The sequence below is a fragment of the Centrocercus urophasianus genome, unplaced genomic scaffold, assembly GCF_019232065.1.
Source record: "Centrocercus urophasianus isolate 14NV4802_14NV808 unplaced genomic scaffold, USGS_Curo_1.0 seq_35, whole genome shotgun sequence".
NCBI lineage: Eukaryota > Metazoa > Chordata > Aves > Galliformes > Phasianidae > Centrocercus > Centrocercus urophasianus.
In genome coordinates, this window is record NW_024884922.1 from 611,545 (window position 1) to 631,499 (window position 19,955).

General features: G+C 39.8%; 1 protein-coding gene across 2 annotated transcripts in view; it reads left to right on the forward strand.

Moving 5' to 3' along the window:
- Positions 1-19,955, forward strand: part of KIF24 (kinesin family member 24) — a 32,202-nt gene that overhangs the window by 2,791 nt on the left and 9,456 nt on the right. Inside the window, exons 2-10 of one of the 2 annotated variants that reach the window (XM_042831250.1) lie at positions 208-304; positions 1,534-2,149; positions 5,935-6,124; positions 7,961-8,058; positions 10,575-10,790; positions 11,849-11,936; positions 14,211-14,332; positions 16,345-16,450; positions 19,116-19,187. In XM_042831250.1, coding sequence (XP_042687184.1) covers positions 1,548-2,149; positions 5,935-6,124; positions 7,961-8,058; positions 10,575-10,790; positions 11,849-11,936; positions 14,211-14,332; positions 16,345-16,450; positions 19,116-19,187 — 1,494 coding nt within the window. In that variant the 5' untranslated portion in view covers positions 208-304; positions 1,534-1,547. Of the gene's footprint in view, positions 1-80; positions 305-1,533; positions 2,150-5,934; positions 6,125-7,960; positions 8,059-10,574; positions 10,791-11,848; positions 11,937-14,210; positions 14,333-16,344; positions 16,451-19,115; positions 19,188-19,955 lie in introns of those variants that run through there. The other variant, XM_042831251.1, reaches the window with a different exon arrangement.

Consider the following 19,955-nt stretch of genomic DNA (forward strand, 5'->3'; position numbering starts at 1 on the left):
CTTTTTTCCCCTTCAAAACTGTCATTTAAATAGAGGTTAACACAGATCTATTTCTTACATTAGTTTTTGGCTGCTCTGTTTATATTTAACCTAAACCTAAGGACATACAAAGTTTTAAGTAAAATCTAGAATACAAAAATGAGAATAGACAAAGCTGCTGGGTTGTTTTCATCTTTAACAGGCTGTTGTCTGACTTTTGTGTTATAGCTGCGCATTTCAGGAAAGAGAAGAGGTTTCCCCATGGTAGTGCTGTTGCAGCTCTTGTATTTGGAACTAACTTATGTGAGATAGGAGCTTTTCAAAGGTATGACTCCTCTTGAAACAAAGTCTGAAACTTCTGTGGTAATTTTATCTAGTAGAGAATGTGGACAATTGTGAGTGTCTGTAAAAACCTTTGTATGTGTCATAGTTAGAATCTACGATCTTTAGGCTTGCTGTCCTCTCTGTCAGTTTTAATTTTCCCCTGCCAGAATCTAATAATCTGGACAGTGACTCTGGCTTCACTTCAAGATTCAGAGTCACATAGCATGTGTATTAAATAAGTCCACCTCCACATGATTGTTTTGTCTTGAAGCTTGTTGCTTCTCAGTTGCAGAGAAAAAGACTTAATCTAAGACAGCTTGGTTTTGTTGAATATTACTGTAACTTCCAAATGTCAGAAAGACTTGCATGCGCTAAGATCTTAGACTCAACAAAAGAGTAAGAAAGCAGCAAGCAACAGATAGTGGAAGTGCTATTCTTTTCCCTTTTTATGCAATAAATAAAAATATTTGCAAATATCTGTCTGGATACAGACAGCTGCACAATGTATTGCTAGAGAGCTGAGGGTTTTTTGGCATACCTTTCAGTGATGCCTGTTGCTTTTTTGGGTTTTCCAAGAATGCAGCTATGGCATTCCAGAACAGTTATAGATTTAGAGAAATTCTGTGTTTCAGATTTCACATAATATTTTGCCTATTTTGTGCAGAATGCTCAGAAATGCTCACAAGATTCATGACTTTCAAAATAAAGTTACATAACAAAACTGTAACTTCACAGTAGTTAACCAGTAAGTCTTCATTTATCAACTTGAGGTGAGGACAAATGCAGTTTTTTCTCCTTTGGTTACTTACCCAGTGATAGCTGAACTACATTACACCACATGCGCTGATATTAAATTGAGCATCTAAAATTAGGCATTTTACATTCTGTAGCTTGAGGGCAGGGTTTCAGTAGCTCTGGCATTCACCGAGTAGGCATCAGGCGTGTAGGAACTTTGCAGCAGTAACACTGCATTGTGCATTTCCTACCCATTATTGTATATTGGTATAATTTTAAAATACATTTTCAGAAGTAAAATATTTGTTTCATATTTACTTTTAGTACTGCTATATTCCATAGTGTTTGGCAGACCAAAATATTGTGAGTAGGAGCAGAACGATCTTTTAGCCTAACGAGGTAATGTTATATGCAGAAATGTTTTGTTTCTTCATTAATGTCTTTGCCAAGATGTTTCATTTGTCTGGAGTATTAGTCTTGTTTGATTTCTTGTAGGCTTGATCTTGAAGATGTCATCTTGCCTTTATGAATGCCTTTGTGAGGCAGAGCTTGAAAAATATTATCCTCATTTTGCTGCCTATGGTCTGCAGAAGATTGATGAGCTTGCCAAGATTTCCATGAAAGATTATACCAAACTGGGGGTCCACGACATGAATGATCGCAAACGACTCTTTCAGCTCATTAGAATAATCAAAATTATGCAAGAAGAGGAAGCTGTAAGAGACTTAAGCAAGCAGGATTTTCAACCAAGTGGCCTTTTCATTCAACCGCAGGTGACCAGACCAGGTCCCCGCAGACAGCTGCGTTTTGAGTCCCTCCTCGAGGAGAACAACGGCACAGTTAAAGAGTCACAATCAGAGTCGTATGGTTCATCTGATTTCATTGCCAAGGAAGAGAAGGACAGTCTCGTGGACATGCTCGGACACATTCAACCACATGATTCAGACCTGGCCAGATTAACTGTAAGAGATGTAAATACAAAAACGGAACTGAACTGTGCAGCAGTTTCTGATGATATTGTTCCTCTCCTGGGGGATTCTGAAACTCCCATCATACAGAGAGTAACTCATATTTCAGGGTATAATTATGGACTACCTCATTCCTATGTCAGGTAATGATCAGTTATCTTTGTTTTAAATTATTTCAAGCAATTAATTAATTCCTCACTAGGGAGCAGAGTTTGTCTTCCTGACTTCCAAACAAGCAATACTAACGCTATAGAATTTGTACAGAGAAATATAAAATAATAGAAAAGAGGGATATTAATAAGCACTTAAGAGTCTCCGAGTCTGTTAGAAGGAATCAGTTGAATTCACCAGCTGCTACTCACCAAGCCTGTCTAAGAATAATCTTCATTATCCTTCAGGATGTAAGTTTTAAGTTTTTTTTCTCTTGGTGTTTTGACAAGTCTTCTTTTTTTTTCCCCCACAGGAAATATTTTGCAAAACTCTGTTTTTCCAAAACAATATGTTTCCTCTTAGTAAGTTTGTCCAGTTTTTCCCAGTATAAATGATGCATGCTGTGATAGCTATAATTGTTTATAAATAAGTTTCTGAATTGGAACTTTAAAAAGAAACAATGAATATAATTGGAGCACAATACAGACATGCTGCTGAGAGGCATGCCTTGCAGCTGCTCCTTGAAAGTTGATCTGGAGCATTCATACATTTCCCAGTGTTTGCTAACAGAGGCTACAGCTATCTTGAACCCTTGGTGAATTATCCTGGAAACATATTTAAAGAGCAAAATAGCTTTTGTTGGCTTACTCTCAGGAACAGTCTAAACTGACTGCCCGAGTCAAAAACTGGAATCTAAAAAAGCCTGAATAAGCCATCACAATAGTTTAAAACATTCAAACTTGGTAGATGTCTCCCAGGTTTGGTTATTTAGAAGCCCAGAGACATACTATGTGTGCTATTCAGAGCACCATCAGGCTTCTGCTTGCAACCTGGCTGGGATCCAGGCACTGGCTGTTTCTGCAGCCTTTTGAAGATCCTGGTTTGGCAAACAGGGAATGTACCTCCCTACAGATGTGCTGCCAGAATATGGTTTGTAGCAGTGTAGCTGTGGCAGGCTTTTTCTGTAGCGATGAAGAAATTGCCAGGATTATTACAGTGCTTTGAAACGATAACTTTGTGCAGAAGTTCCCAGATTTGGGACACATACAAGTAGTAGTTCATGAGCTTCTGCAAAAAGGATGTCTATCCAGTAACAAGTAGTCACTGATACAGAGATGATTATTGCATCCAGTGTGTACAGAACATGTGCTGACGAACTCATGCTGAGTGATGCAGTGTGCAAGAGCTTGGAGTTATGGGTCTGGCTTGTGGAAGTGCAATAAAAAGAAGGTGGGAGTGGGAGCATGGAGTTCTTTACACCTGTAAAGATTTGCATATATTAGGAAGGTGAGAGGTAGCTGTGTGAGGCTGAAGCTTGGTCTGCAAAAGCTAAGGCAACGGATAAGATACGTAGACAGGGTGTTGGTTACAGCTTCTCTGGAATGGGCACACAGCTGGAATAGATAGGTGCTGTTTCCACAGAGGATAAGCAGTAAGGTAGTAAGAAAAGTTCCTTCCTCTTAACTGGAAGGAAGGAATTCCTTCCATTCCACCTTCCAGAGGTGTGTGCTAACCTCCTAAATGTATCAGCCATCTCAGTGTTTTCTCTGTCTTCTCTGGAAGCTGAGCACAGAGCAGCAGAGAGGGCAGGATTCAGAGTGCTGGGAAGACAAGATAAAAATGTAAGTTCTGATGGTTCAGCTAAAGAAGTCCAAGATTTTCAATCCCATGAAACAGCTATGATCTCAGTTGTCTTTCTTCTCTTTTTCTTTTTTTCTTAAGCACATTCTTCTCTGACGAGTAGTTGAAGCTCATCTTGTGGGCTTTCTGTATCTTCCTTGACATGCCTGAGTTTCTTTCTCCTGCCTTGATCAGAGTGCATATTCTGCATTCCAGGTCTGGGGCCAGTCTGCTGGTTCTTCGGTATCTGACTCCTGCTTTACAAGTGCCCAGCTCCTTCACTGAATCAATTCCCGTGTCACCTTATGATTTAACCACTGTGAAGGCTAATCTAGTCTCATCTGTAAAAAAAATGTCAGAATGATTTTGAATGCCAGAAAGATAAAGAGCTCTTACAATATGCTTAACTGAATTTTCCATTGCCTAGTGGCAGGCTTGATCTTGACTGTAGCAAAGAGGACACAGTTGTTCTTTTGAACTATTGTTTAATCAGGTTTCTAATGATCTTTTTGAGATTCTTTTTCTTGTAATGATTTTTTTAAAGTTGTAAAATGCAATTTCTATTTAAGAAAGGTTAATAGAAAATCTGAACTTGAGGTCCAGCATATAAAATTGTGTTCTGTTCCCATACAAAATGCACTCAATTAAATAATGCCTCATAGAAGGAGTCTATGCTTATACTCTTAAAAACAGACCCTTCGAACTCTCATGGTTACCATTCTCCAAATCTATCAGTCCTTTCCCTTTCGAGCCCTTAGGAAGAAGAAAGGCTCTTTCTTTAGGTCACCAAATTCAGCCTCTGATCATTTGGTTGATCAAACTTCAGAGCCTCTGATCATTTGGTGGACAACGTATGTTGCCCAGGGATATCCATAAACTCACACTTAATTTTGAAGCATTTTATTTCAAGTGGTCATGGCCTTTCTTTTCAGGGGAGAGAACTTTCCATCTAAATACAAGGCTTGATCCTGGTCTGCATAGGAGAGCTGTACTACAATTAATGGGATTCCAGTCACAATAAGGATTGTTCGTGAATAGTCTTTGAAGACCATATCTTAAGATTTACATTTATGAGTTACATGCTTCTTGGAAATTGTGCAAGGCAACAGGAATGATGATATTACAAGCTTGTAGCTGCAATGAGATATTGAGTAACTTGCACTCTTGCTGTGTTTTTTGTTTTATTTTAATAGGCGGCTAATATATATTAGTTTTGAGTTACATTAAGAGACTTTGGAAAGGCATTTGGGTAGCATGGCAAAAATGTTTTGAGCAACTTGACCTTCAGTTGAAATGGTATTTTTCTAGTAAGCAGATGTTCAGGTCCAGGCTGAAAATCATTACTCACTTGTCTGAAGATGCCTTGAAAAAGTGTAAGTCAGGTTGACTACATTTTGGTTGAATTCAGGCATATTCCATATGCTGCACTGCAAAATGATTTCAGCAGCAGATGAATCAGTGAAACACTGAATGATTTCATGGTCCTAAGGTGTCTCAAAGGGACCTAAAATGGACTTGTCAAAACACAAGAGCATAACTTTGCCCATGGTTTGAAACTGCATATTTTTTATGATTAAAAAAAAAAAAGAAAACGATGTAAGACCAAAAGGGAAATAATGAAGAGATTGATGTTTCAAACTGTCTTTAGCTTAGTAAGAGCTTGATGATACTGTCTCGTTTCCTAATTCATGTCATATGCTTGTAACCTGTTTGACAGCTAAAACAAAAGGAGCAAAAGTAATTATGAGGAAAAGCAACTAAATACTGTGCTGTTTTCTTCCAAGATCTGATCATACTTTATCTGTAATTAAATGATTGTGCATGACTGCAAATAATTTCAGCAAAATTAAATTTCATTAAGTTAACTTGTATGTTATGCCAACTTGAATCAAGGTTTGTGGGCAATTGAAAATATGCCAGTCCAGCAACAAGCTCAGGAACGCAGCTGTGTAAGCACAACAGTTTTTAAACAGAAATGCAAAAAAAAAACAAAAAAAAAAAACCAGCAGGAATGCCACCGCAAAACAATGAGAGACCTTCCTGATAAACATTTAAAGACATAAGCTTCTATCTGATACACAGAACAACTTAAATTTTTGCATGTTTTAGGTTTTGTAGTTGTCTGATTTCAAAATCCAAACCTACAATATTGTTGTAGATCCAGTACTTCTGATAAAGAGACTCCGTGGACAGAGAGTGAAAAAATCCGAGTGTGTGTCCGAAAACGTCCTCTGGGCCAAAGAGAGGAGAGACGTGGAGAGGTTAATATCATCACAGTGAAAGATAAAGAGACCTTACTTCTTCATGAGAAGAAGGAGGCAGTTGATCTCACCCAATATATTTTACAGGTAACTTGCTCTGCTTGCACTTTGCATTTATGGGCCACTTATTTGCATGATGGGTTAAAGTAGACTGGACTTGGAATTTCAGTAGGGAAACAGAAAAGGGCTGTCTGCATTTCTTGCATTGGAATAGACGGTAGGCTTTTCTGTCTGTTCAGTGTTGCTATATTTGAATTGCTTCTGATTTATGCCAGCCTGTGGCAGAAAATCTGAGCCCAGAATTTTAAGCCTTTAAAAGTATGTCTCTTGCAGCTTTCTTTGCATGTGGCAAAATAAAACACTGCTGCAAGCTGTTGCTGCAAGAGAATTGCCTGCTGCTGAGTCTGCTCCGGGGTACTTGAATGAGTTCCCTTTTTGCTATTTCAGCACTGCAGTTCTGATTCAATGAATCACACATACCCTCATCCCCTCAGTCCCTTTGTTCTCAAATACTTTTAAAAATTTATTTCTCCTTTGGTCTTTGTTTCTAAATCCCAAGTACCTTGTGCTGTCGTGGTTCAGATTCTCACTTTTGACTGACAGCACCAGGAACAGAGCTGATTTCTAGAGAGCAGTAAGCCATACTCACTCCACTGGGTGTTATTTTACAACTTGGGTCCTGTGAACAACTGTCCAGAGCAAAAATCAGTTTTCAGCTCTCTCAGATCCATGTACCAACTTTTGTGGCACAATACATGCAGCGATTCCATCCCACTCCCTCAATCTGACTGGCTGTATTTGACATTTATTCAGTGCTTACTACTCAGCGCTGAAATAACCACAGATTAATTTTGTTCTGTCAGTACTAACGTGTGAAATTTTGCCATAGATAAGTATAGTCTAAACTAAAATATGCTATTGCAAAGGCTATTCTGTTCTATAGGACACAGGAGAACTTCCCTGCTTCCAAATCTTCCAAATCTGGCTTCTCACCCTACCTTCATCTCTGGCTGTCCACCTTTTGGACATCCTCTCTCTCATTGTATTTGATTCATTAGCTTCAATTCTAATTATATTGCTATCACCTTGTGGATAGGAAACCAAGGAGTGCAGACCAGAGTATGCAGAAGTGGGGCATACTCCAGCTCTGCAGTAAGGGAAGCCAAACTAAAGCCCCATCACAGAGCTTACTGTGAACTGAGTGCTGCTGCAGAAACTTCCTGGTTTAATCTGCTCATCTGCTAGTCTGGCTGGTTTGTGCATCATGGAAAAGATTGTGAGACCAAAATACCTACTACCTTAATTTACATTGCAGTGTATCATTAGACTGCAGTGTCAAACTCAAGTTCATGGAGTCTTTCTTGACAGTGCAGTCTTTGTGGCTGTCCTTGCAAACATCATTCTTAGCCTCAGAGAATCCCACAGTGAGCACAGTTGCAGTCTTTCTAAAGACTCTTCTTTGGGTCAGACCTGGAGCATGGGAAGTTGGGCTTTTCTTGCCTTCCTCTAAGATAATATGCTCCAGATTTACTTTGGAATAGCTTCTGGGGACCGATTTTTGAGTTCTTTTTAATGTTCTCGTTTTGCTGTGTACCAGTAGATTTTATTCATTTCAGGAATCAATCAGGGTTTCCTTTAATTTTTAATTTTGGTTTTTCATTTGCTTTTCTTTCTTCTGACAGAAGACTACTGCATGTTCTGTTTTTCCTTTCCTACCCCTAGTCTTTTAATTAGTTGTGATGTTCTACATGTGTCATGCTCCATGTTAAATGTCCTACCTCACTTTGCATGTGGCAAAGCCACATGATATAAAGCCACATGAAGTCACCGGGAAAACTTTTGTTATTTAAATTTGCCTTTGCATGTGGGTGAAGGGGAATGAAACATGTTCATTTTCATGTAAAGATCATATTTATTTTTCAGCATGTTTTTTACTTTGATGAAGTCTTTGGGGAGTCATGTACCAATCAAGATGTGTATATGAAGACAGCTCATCCTCTGATTCAGCATATTTTTAGCGGGTAGGGCATCTGTGCTTTCATTTGTTGTTTTTCCACCTTTATGTTTTCAAGTTTCATATACCGCTTTCATTTTCCTTCTACTGTTTGCATATTTTTAAAATTGCATTCATCTAACCTTTCCTACATACCCTTCCCCTTTTAGAATGTCTTTGTAATTGTGACCATATGGTATGCTGCAAACTGTGTAGGGCCTCATCTTTCTCAATCTGATGAGGAGTAATACAGCCTCTTTGCATGCATTAATTGGGGTTAGCGGCTGGCCTGCTGAAAATGAGCTGTGGCAGGGAACTGAGTGTCCTGTAGGCCAACAGGTGGACCATGAGCCAGCAGTGTACCCACGTGGCCAAGAAGGCCAGTGGTATTCTGGGATGCATTAAAAAGAGCATGGCCAGCAGGTCGAGGGAGTTGATCCTCTTCTACTCTGCTCTGGTGAGGCCACATCTGGAGCACTGTGGGAATTCTGGAGTTCTGGGCTCCCCATTTCAAGAAAGACAGGCAACTACTGCAGAGAGTCCTGTGGAGGGCCACAGAGATGGCTGTGGTACTGGAGCATCTCCCATCCGAGGTATGGCTGAGAGACCTGGGGCTGTTCAGCCTGGGGAAGACTGAGGGGGGAATTCATCAATGCTTACAAATATCTGATGGGCAGGATAACATGGATGGGCTGGGCTGGTTTTTGTGCACTGAAACAGGCTGCCCAGAGAGGTTGTGGAAGTCTCCTTCCCTGGAGATATTCAAAACTCACCTGTGTGCTTTCCTCTGTGACCTTTGTAGGGAACCTGCTTTAGCAGAGAGTAAGGTTGAAGGATCTCTAGAGGTCCTTCTATGCCCTACAATTCTGTGCTTCTCTGTGACTCTTTCATAAGACTGCTGTGGGATATTTTTGTATGTATCAGTACGTTTTACAGGGCAATAGAAATATATTAATAACTTTGCAATTTATTTTGATTTTATGGATAATAGAATAGAAATTATTAATTACCTTGTAATTTATTTTGTTTTTATTGAGATTTTTTTTAGGCAATTACATACTCCCTGATTGGGAAATTCATGGGTGATCTTCTTTTCTTGCAAAGTAACAAACTTGAATATAATTACATTTTTGAATCTTTGAAGGAAAGGATTACATAACAAAATGGAGCATTCTGGCTCTGGAAATCTCTAACTATCGTCAGTAGAAACAGTGTCGCATTCTTGAGAAAGAGAAGTAAAAAAGGGAAAATAGGGTTTATATCTTGCTGTGTGATGGCAATCAATCACTAAAAACACAATGCACAATACAGCTAATCTAGTGACACCAGGAAAAGGGGTGCCTCATCTGACTCTCTAGTAAGCTAATTCAGCAAACTAATCTTGGGAAAAATTATTCACTGAGCCCTTTACAGTCCTACATTTTTCCCCACTTCTGTGCATCCAGGAGGTTTTGAATGTGCTGAAAAACTTTCTTTCAAAGCATGGGAGAGAAGTAAGTCAGTTGTTATGTAGATTTTTTTGTTTGTTTGCTTTTTGGCTGATTCAGCTCTCTGTTTGTTCATTTCATACTTGTGAGTTCAGTGCTTGTACAAGTGCAGGGATGAGGAAATAGGCATGCAGTAATCCCAATTTAGATGGACTTGAAGCACTGCAGAGCCGTATCCTGAGACCTGCTTGGTGTTTCACATGCATTAAGGTGATACGACAACAAAGATGCAGCAATCTGAAATAAACTAAGATTTTGGTTACACTGGCTGGAGTGAGTGTATAAAATTCTCTCTGCCACTGAAAGTTGGTGGTCCTCTTCCATCGTGTTCTACTGGACACATGCCCATAGATTACGTGAAGCCACTTTCACCTATTTTGTGATTTTCTGTGAGGTACTTTACTCCACTGAAACAGCAGAAAATTAGCCTGCAGAAAAAATGAAGAGCTTTCTGGTGTTTCGTTGCAGTAAAGTCAGACATTGGAGCCAGCACACAGGAGAATAGGTCAGTGAGACAGGTCACACAGCTGGGAGCAGAGGAAGGGAAGATCAGCACCCTCCCCTCAGCAACAACAAGACATTAGATTGACTTACCTGCATTAGAACTGCAACCTGAGGCAAACTAACCTCACTTGGTAAATTGCATTGCTGAACTGCTCATCTTCATTAGGTGCAGTATCTGTTAACACAAATCCTGTCTTGTGGCTGTTTTGCACCTCATGTCACAGTCTTTTTTCTGAGATTCATAAGGAAATCTTCCCACTGATAATTCTACAGTGCTATCATGGTACCTAGCCAGCTGAGGAACGATACTGAATTCTTAGCTTCATTGAATGTATTTTGAGAATCTCGAAAAAAGAGACACAGCAACCTTGGCACATCAGCTTTCCTTAAGACATGACTGGGAATAACTGTGAAGTGTTCTGCAGTTCCTCAGATGGGGAAGAAAACCAGGCTTCACTGCCAAAAGTTAGCTGTATATGTAGATTCTGACACTCCAGAATTTCTTTTAATAATAAGTAAGACGTGGCACTAAAAACATAAGTTATCTTTACAGAGGCAATGCAACCTGCTTTGCATATGGGCAGACGGGTGCTGGCAAGACGTTCACAATGATAGGTACTCAGCGGAACCCAGGACTCTATGCCTTGGCTGCCAAGGACATCTTCAGACACCTGGAAGCATCACCATCAAGGAAGGATCACCTTGTTATGATCAGTTTTTATGAGATCTACTGTGGACAGCTTTATGACCTGCTAAACGGAAGGAAGAGGTACGGAAATAAAAGAGAGATTGCTATAAACCTGGAAGCGTTTATAAATCAATCTGTTACTATTCCATGCAATTAACTTTAAAAAACTACCTTTTATAATAAATGCTACATATTTCTTAAGAGTTGTTTCTAGGACATAGCTGGGGAGGAAGGCAGAACTTGAAACTAAATGTGACTGACATTGACAGGACCCCCGGCTGAACTCTTTTGACAGGAATAAATTCATAAGAATAAGGGCCTGTGAGTGACATACAATTTCATGCTGTTTTGCTTATGCTACAGTAATCTGTAGGTAGCTGAACATTCAGAGGTAAGAGGAAGAGCCTTCTTGTGACCAGAAGTTCTCATGCCAACTGTTGTGGAATTGCTATCTGTCTCTGCTCAAACATAAACTCACTCATTCCCTACTGTTGTGCCAGTGGGGCTGCTGCTCTTACCGCTGCAGTCTCTGGAGATCCTGTTGATGTCCAGTATATGCTCTGAAACGGCAAAGTCTGCTTGCCTCCTCCCAGAACTCATTTACCCAGTAGCTTGGCATCTGAACTAAACTGCACCTCTGAAGGTGATGCTGCCATCACTCTCAGTAGTAAGACCTCAGCCCCAGTCTTGTTCGGACAAGGGCACAAGAGAAAGATTTTCTGCCTCTGGAGGTGAATCTGTTCAACTTCTCAAGAGTTTTACAAAGGATTATAAAGCAGCTTTCAGAGCCATAGAGTCAGATTAAGTAAGATCTTACATAACATTGAGGGGGGAGATTAACCTTCCTCCCATGAGCATCATGCTGGTATTCTTTCTCTATACTGCGACATTTCTGTGTAATTCATAGCAAAGCTGCACTGGACTCTGACTCTACTGCTATGGGATCTGCTTTTAATTCCTGTGGAAAAATACTGGAAACTTGAACAGAGCATGACTGATCTGTGCGTCAGACGGGGAGAGAAGGTCCCCTTCCCCTAATCACTAGCATCTATGGCTTTTTCACATAGTGTCATAGCAGTAAAATGTGTTTTTATTGCTGCTATTTGAGAAATCTCATTTCTGTGATGTTTTGTTTTCAGGCTTTTTGCAAGAGAAGATAGCAAGCATGTTGTTCAAATAGTTGGGCTGCGGGAGGTCCAGGTGGATTCTGTAGACCTACTGTTGGAGGTAACCTCAATATTTATTCTGTCTCCTAGGGCCTGATGTACAGATTTGTAAGATAAGTTGTGTACATAAAGACTATTATTATATATACATAAAGACTGTATACATATATATATACATAAAGACTGTTGTTTTATCTGTTGTACGCATGTATGCTTGTTGATATAGGTTGTAAAATTGGCAACCTCATGCAGAACACTGAGGAGTTAATTGAATTATGATTCTAAGCATCTTAGAATCATAGAATAATTAAGGTTGGAAAAGACCTCAAAGATCATCTAATCCAGCTGTCCACCTAACACCAATATTTCCCACTAAACCACGTCCCTCAGTACAACATTGAAATGTTTCTTGAACACCTCCAGGGATGGTGACTCCACCACCTCCCTGGGCAGCCCATTCCAGTGCCTGACCACTTTCTCAGAGAAGACATTTTCCTTCAGTAAGCAGCACTTGTATTAGAGACACACAAGCTGTTATCTACAGCTGTCATTTCTGCTGCCACTCCTTATGAAAAGATCTCTTCCAAGAAACAGACTACTGTCACCATTCCAGAAATTGAATGATGTTCCGGTAAGGAACCCTGAAAGATGGATCTGTATTTTTCTCAGTGTGACTTCTTTGGCTTCTATGAACTTTTCTGTACAAAAAATACATAGATGTGTGAGAAAATATATAAAGTTGGAAATCAATAGATCTGAGTTAGAATTTTAAACAATGCCTATGTAATGACGGGTGATAACAGCTGTATGAAATTAGGATCTTTAAATGGTAGCTGACATTCAGCACAAGCAAAATTTCAGTCTTCCTTCCTTGACTGGCTGAGACAAACAAGAACACTAGCAAATTTTCTGCACGGTCCTGCAGCAAGACACCTGGTTAAATCTGTCTTCTTTTTTGCTTGAATTTGAATAGCTTAACCCATTTCTCAGAAATGAATTGTACATTGCAGGCACCTGGTACTGTAATTGACTCATTAAAATGGGCACGGTGTTCCCACTTATGTTCCTTTTCACTCTGTCTTTATCCTCATTAACTTCAAGCTTTGGGACACACTGCTTCTGATGCTTCTGTAAATTAGAGTGTAAATCTGCTATAAGGTTGATTAACACGTTCCTCTGTGTTCTCACATTCCATGCACAAAAGTGCTATTAAGCGACTATTCTCACAGGTATCTCAGCAAAAAAACTAATTTTACATTGACCACAGGCTTTTTTGTAGATGTGAATGTCACTAGCTTAACTCAGAGATTCTGAATAGTCTGCAGCAAATATAAGGGAAGGGTCTTGAATACATACCTAGTTATTCACTGTTCACTGAAGTTGGCTTTGGTTCAGAAATTATTTGCACTTAGCACTAACATAATTCTTGGAAGCTGCAGCTGGTTGAGAACTGGCCACTGAAAGGCATGAGTAATGCACATCTGTCAACTAAGAATACTGATCTAGATAGATAATATTCTTTTCTTTCCGCAAGAAATTAATTAATGACTGTTTTATGAAGGTACTGTTGCACTAGACTTCTGGTAATAGTCCTTAAGAGTTTGCTAAGTGAATTATCCTGAATTATATCTTGAGGGAGCCTATGTTGTTCTATCTTGCCTTGTTTTTTATTTTTCTGTATTGAGTGCAGTTAACCTTTCAACTTTATTCCTTGCTGTTGCATTATCCTTTTAGTTACGGAGATGAAGAAAGTCTTTGGCATTTTGTGTTTTGTGTATTATTTTCTTGATAATACACTATTACATGAAAAAGTGAAATGAAGAGAACTGCAACTAGTCAATCCTGTTAGTCTCCTAGATTATCTATCTTTCTTTCTTTCATTCCTGCCATGGATTTGTTTTTAATTTTATAGTCTGGATATTTTGCAAATCAGGGTGAATGTGCAGTGCAGCAACTTCTTATCTGCAGTATAACTTCTAAGCTCCTTAGTGTCTCTGCAAGCAAATTCATATACAAAGCTCTGACATAAACACAGGGAGACATTCAGTCTAAATTAACATCTACTTTGCACTGGAATTTCAAGGCTGTAATGAAGCATTTCTCCTAATGTGCCTTCATTTTGCTAAGGCAAAATCTCTTCCTGGGAGGCTTTATTCTGCAGTGTTCAAGAGGCGTCTGGATGACGTGCTGCATGATATGGTTTAGTGCTTGTGGTGGCAATGGTGATGAGGAGACAGTTGGACTAGATGATCTTGTAGGTCGTTTCCAACCTTGGGATTCTATGATTCTATTTTTATTTACCATTTGCATGGATTTTATCTCTCTTTTTTCACAGGTGATTTTAAAGGGAGGAAAGGAACGTAGCACGGGAGCTACCGGAGTCAACTCGGATTCCTCTCGATCTCATGCTATCATCCAAATCCAAATTAAAGACACAGCCAACAGGACATTTGGGAGGTATGGCTAGAATAGATTGCTAGAATTAGATTGCTAAGAGCTTGTGAGGAGGCCGAGATTAGGGCCATCAGGAAGGTGGACAAGAGGAGGCATCAAGTTCCTGGGCAGCTATGAATTAAATCAGAAGATAGGACTCAGAGAGAATAGTTTAATAGTTTAATAGTTCTTTTTTTGTTCCAAGGGGAGTGTGTATGTCACCTACGTAAGAGGTTTGTCAGACTTGTTTGTAAAAACTTCCAGCAAAGAAGTTTGGCAATCAAATCCTTCCCCTCATCTTCAGGTGTTAAAAATTTTTCCTGTCTTGGGTGTTAATCTGCCCGAGGGTAGATATTTGCAGTGGACACATCTACATGTGTGCTCATCACATTTGAAGTTAATGGAAAGAAAGAGTCATTGCTGGGACCTACTTCATCCCATTCTGCATAGTCATCAAAGATGGGGCAAATCTATCTGACAGAAAGGACTGCTCTCCTGTAGTTGACTACGAAGAGAGCCCAGGTTGATCAGCCCAGGTGGAGATTACAAATGTTTACCTTTTGTCAGAGGAATCCTAGTACCTCATCTAAACCTCTCTGACATTTGAATGTATGACTCTCATGCTATCTGTACCAGACGAAAACAGCAGCTTGCTTACTCTTGTAGCAGCCCTGAATATTGCAACTGTGCATCTTCTCAATCATCTTTTTCTCCAGATTAAATAACCCCAAGAAACAGATTTGAGGATAGAGGTCTAGGAGCCGACATTACTGCTGAGTGTCAAAAAAACATGTTGACAAACCCTTCCAGCAACTACAGTGCAGCAGTTTCTTCCCAGGATCTAATTTTAAATACAACTCAAAATGGAAGTGCCACAAATAGTGAAGAGAGGAAAAGGCAAAGCAGTTTAGAAATAGAAGTGTGTCTGTTTTTGTAGGTGTGGCACGTGCTATTCTTTTTTCAGTTGTTGTTGCTAAGAGTGAAGGGGAACTGGAGTGAGGAGAGGATCCCAGTAACGTCCACAGGTGAATTCAGAACTGTTCCAGAAAAAAGAAGGGCAAAGATAAATAGTCAGTCCAATAGCTGGCACCCAGCTCTAGGCAGTGTGAGGAGGGCCAATGGAGCTCTGGGCAAAGGGAAAAGCACAGAATCACAGAATTGTAGGGGTTGGAAGGGACCTTCAGAGATCATTGAGTCCAACCCCCTGCCAAAGCAGGTTCCCTACAGCAGGTCGCACAGGTCGGCATCCAGGCAGGTCTGGAACATCTCCAGAGAAGGAGACTCCACCACCTCCCTGGGCAGCCTGTTCCAGTGCTCCGTCACCTCACTGTAAAGAAGTTCCTGCGCACATTTGTGTGGAACTTCCTATGCTGCAGTTTCCTTTTCCCTCATCCTGTCTCCACTCACCACTGAAAAGAGTCCAGCCTCGCCATTCTGCCCCCCACACCTCAGATATTTATAGACCTGGATCAGGTCCCCTCTCATTCTTCTTTTCTCAAGGCTGAACAGACCCAGTTCACTCAGCCTTTCTTCATAGCAGAGATGCTCCAGGCCCTTCACCAAAAGAAGTGTGGAAAGCTGAATGTATTATTTACTACACTGGAAATTTCATATCGCCCTGAATTCCCATTTGATAGGGCAGTTTTCTGTTTTATCTGGAAAAAAATTAAGAAATTTAGTTGCTTTATCTTTGTTCTTAGGAAACTACAAGCATGGTGACTATCCACAGAGATGACTGTGTTACACTTTAAACGGCTTATCTGATAAACTGTGGAGTAAACTCACCACAGGCAGTCATACTTTCTGTTATGCTAATACTAGTGCCAGAATGCTCCCACATTGTTCTGCTGTTATGCATATTTTGACACTTCAGCTTATTCCAATGGGTATTTCTCATTATTCAAAGGTAGTAATTTCTGATTGTTTTTCTGATGTCATGTGTTGTTTTCCTCTGGTTTAAAAAAGAAGAAGAAAAAAAGAAAAAAAATAGAAAAAACAACTCTACAAGATAAACACAACTTTGTTCTTTTTTCTAGGATATCATTCATTGATCTGGCTGGCAGTGAAAGGGCAGCTGATGCCAGAGACTCGGATCGACAAACAAAAATGGAAGGAGCAGAAATAAACCAAAGTCTTTTAGCAGTAAGCTACTAATTTCTAGGGAATGTTTTGTAGTTAATTATTAGCATGGGTTTTTGGATAAAAGTGAACCATGGAATAATATGCATGTGGATTCTTTGGAGGGAAAAAAATATCCAGAATACCAGGTTTTTCTAGTTTAATTTATCTCATGGCTGAAAGACAATTTAACAGAGGAAGGAGTTTGTGATGAAAATCAAGTTTTCTTAATCAATCTTTACAGCCAGCCAAGTAAACACAGCATGGAAAATGTTAGTTGTATTATACTAATTGTATCATATTTTGTATAGAAATGCTATCCAGCTTTACTTCCAGAGAGCATTAGCTTGGGATGCCAAATGTGTTTCATAAAAGCTCATCTGTTCTTGCTGCTTGTTTTCACCACTTGAACTCAGACTCCTCTATCAAAACAAGTGTAAAGGACTTAACCACTCGAGAGTGCAGGAATTAGCATTTCATGTATGGGGCAAAAGGAGCAAGAAGAAAGGCATTCGTAATGGAAACCATCTTCTCATAGAAATGTACACAGTTATGCAAAAAGAGACGAGCAGAAATCTGCCATCTAAGATGAAGCAGAAGTACTTCTAAGTAGGGATGGTGTAGAAGGTTTTGTACCTCCTTTAATTCAAAGGAACAAAGCTCACTGATGACTGAAGGTTTTGCTAGGTGAGACGAAGATGATAAGCAGTCAGTGAGCATCAGTCAAAAGCACAAAAGTTACTGCACATAATCATATATTTAGACATTCTTAGCACTCAGCAAATAGGTGACTTGCTCTGTTTTCAGAATGGAGGAGAGGATTGGGTTTTTTTGCACAGAGGCTTTACTACTGTAGAATACTGCATTTAAAATGGGAGACAGCATGTAAAGTGAATGTGTTTAGAGCTTCACACTTCCTTATTTGCTGGTGAATAACTGAATGGCATAAGGGGTCAGCACCTGAGCAGAACTGATGCCTGAGGGCTGGGGCTTAACATAGGTTCATGAAACTGAAAAGGAACTTTAAAATCAGAGTGTGCACATTTTTACTGTTTTGTGAAGCGGGGTAAATAAGCAATCTAGGTGCCTAGAAATAGTGATTTAATTAACTATAAAAGGCTTCAGCCTATAAAACAAAGCTCTGCCCTTCATGATCCTGACATAAACTTCTAGCCTTAAAACACATGAAATATTAAGTTTGCTACTGGTTTGAGTATTTGTTTTCAAGTAGAGGATACTCAGATGCTGCAATTATGAGAAGCAGTATAAAATATAATTGATCTTGTACTTGTTGGAGGTATCATTTTTCATAAAATGCAGAAAATCCAAGAGATACTTGTCATTTCAAGTGAGTATTGTTCCTTTAAATATAGAAAGGGTGCTCCATGCTAGTATCACCAGAACAACACTGTCATCTGCTCATTTTCCTTGATATCTGCTCTTATAAATGACTAGTCTTGTGGCTATACAGTCCATATCTGACAGCATGAGGGCATGTCCAGGCTCAGCATGTGATGCTGCTGGGCTTATTCCGGTGGACAAAAAAGTACAAACATTTGTTTGAAAGTGACATGTTTTTCCACTGCTGATAACAAATCAAGACATATTTCTTTAAAACTACTAGCCACCTCTGTTGATGGTTACTAACACAGAGAACATGTGCTGTGTTTTGTGAAAGGCTTGGGTGTAGCTACCTGACATGTCCTGCTGTTTTCAATGGAAGCTCTCTAACCTTGAAAGGAAATATCTCCAGTCCTTGGGTAGTCCATTGCTTCATTCTCAATGTTCTGTGTATAGTCCTTATCGGCCTGTCAAAGATCGCAGTGAAATGTTTACTTGGGCTGCATCTGTCCTGCCTTCTGAGCATGGGCTGGAACTCAGCAGCCTCCTCGCCTCCACAGTTCATTTTTTGTTGCTGTCTTTTTTTTTTTATGTCCTCCATTCTAATTGGGTTTGAGGCTTTGCACTGGAGTGAAGAAGGAGGTCAGCCTTTTAACACACTCCATTGTACCCACATTTGCAGTTTGCTTGAAGGGAATATCTATACTGCAGATTAGAATCACTGTGGGGAAGAATATGCCCTTGTTTGGCTTACAGTGCCTCTTTTAAAATATGAAAGTATTAAATGTTGCCAGAGCGGCATAAGAGATTTGCACTGTTGTTATGTGAAAGCAGTATTTTGTTTAATTTCAGCAGGGGAAGAGCTTATTTTAGAATAAAAAGCTTAATAAAAGGTGGAGCGTGAAAAGCTCTGTTCTGAGGATGTTACAGGTGTATGAATCCAGCATTCACCTGGCACACAGGCTGCAGCTGTCTGGTGTACACTCTCTGCAAACTCATTAGCTATGGTGCAGCAGCAAGTCTGTAGTGGTCTGGAGCTGTGTGTTGAACATGCATGAATATGCCAAGCTTTTTGGGCTTCCTTTTTTTATCCCACTGGCAGAGCTGGCAGGCTGAGATACATGGCTCTGTACTTCAGGTTTGCTTCCTGAGTGCAACCGAATGGCTGCTGGTAGCCAAACTAGTCAAAGCTGGCCATTCATTGCTGTGGCTGCAATGGTCCTGTGAGGGACATGGTAGGAATTAAGCATGCATGAGGGAAATAGTAAATAGCTTAGGTTTGATGCAATTTAGTTACTTGATAGAGAAACTAAACTTGTGTGTGTGTGTGTGTGTTTTCTCTCGATAGCTAAAGGAATGCATTCGGGCCTTGGATCAGGAGCATGCACATACACCTTTCCGACAAAGCAAGTTAACTCAGGTAAAAGGAGCAAAGGTAACAATAGTAGCTACTTCCCTAGTGAGGACAAAATGAAAATCAAGAAACAGTAACTGCCATTAAACCCTTGAAGAGAAATGCATAACTCTTTCAAAAAATAATTTGAAAGATAATCACAGGTCTGAGGCCAGCTGCCAGCTCCCGCAGTCAATCTGGGGACTGGCATGGTGGCTTAAAACAAACAAACCAGCAAACACAGAAGCACAGCTTCCACAAAAGTGCCTTAAATCCCAAATTCTGGGATTGAATCTCCATTGTTTTGTGGGTATTTTTATAGGAAGAGCTCCGTGGACTAGTCATAATTAGGTATTCACGTTGTGTGTAACTACTGAAACAGGTTCTTTGAGAGTTCCATCCACTCTGTAAACAATCTTAGACCTTCTGTGCAATAACAGTAGTGGGAATTCTGATCATTTCTTCACTGCAGTTCTGGCATATGTTTTGAGGAATGAAGCATATGGGCAACCTTGAGGCAGAAGATGCAAGGGCTTATTCAAAGCACTAATTAACACTCATATTCATTTTAAATTGTAAACAAAGAATGTCAAGATGAATTCAGACAAGAAAACTACATTTAAAAAAAAAAAAAAAAAAGGAAGAGTTACTGTGCACCACCTGTCATTAATCTGCCTCTGCACAGATTGTTGATGTACAGGAAATTCAAGGTAACTTAGTCTAACTTTTCATAAGTTCCATGCTGAAGTCAATCACTTTGCTACGTATTTTGTGTAAATAAGAACAAGCATAGAT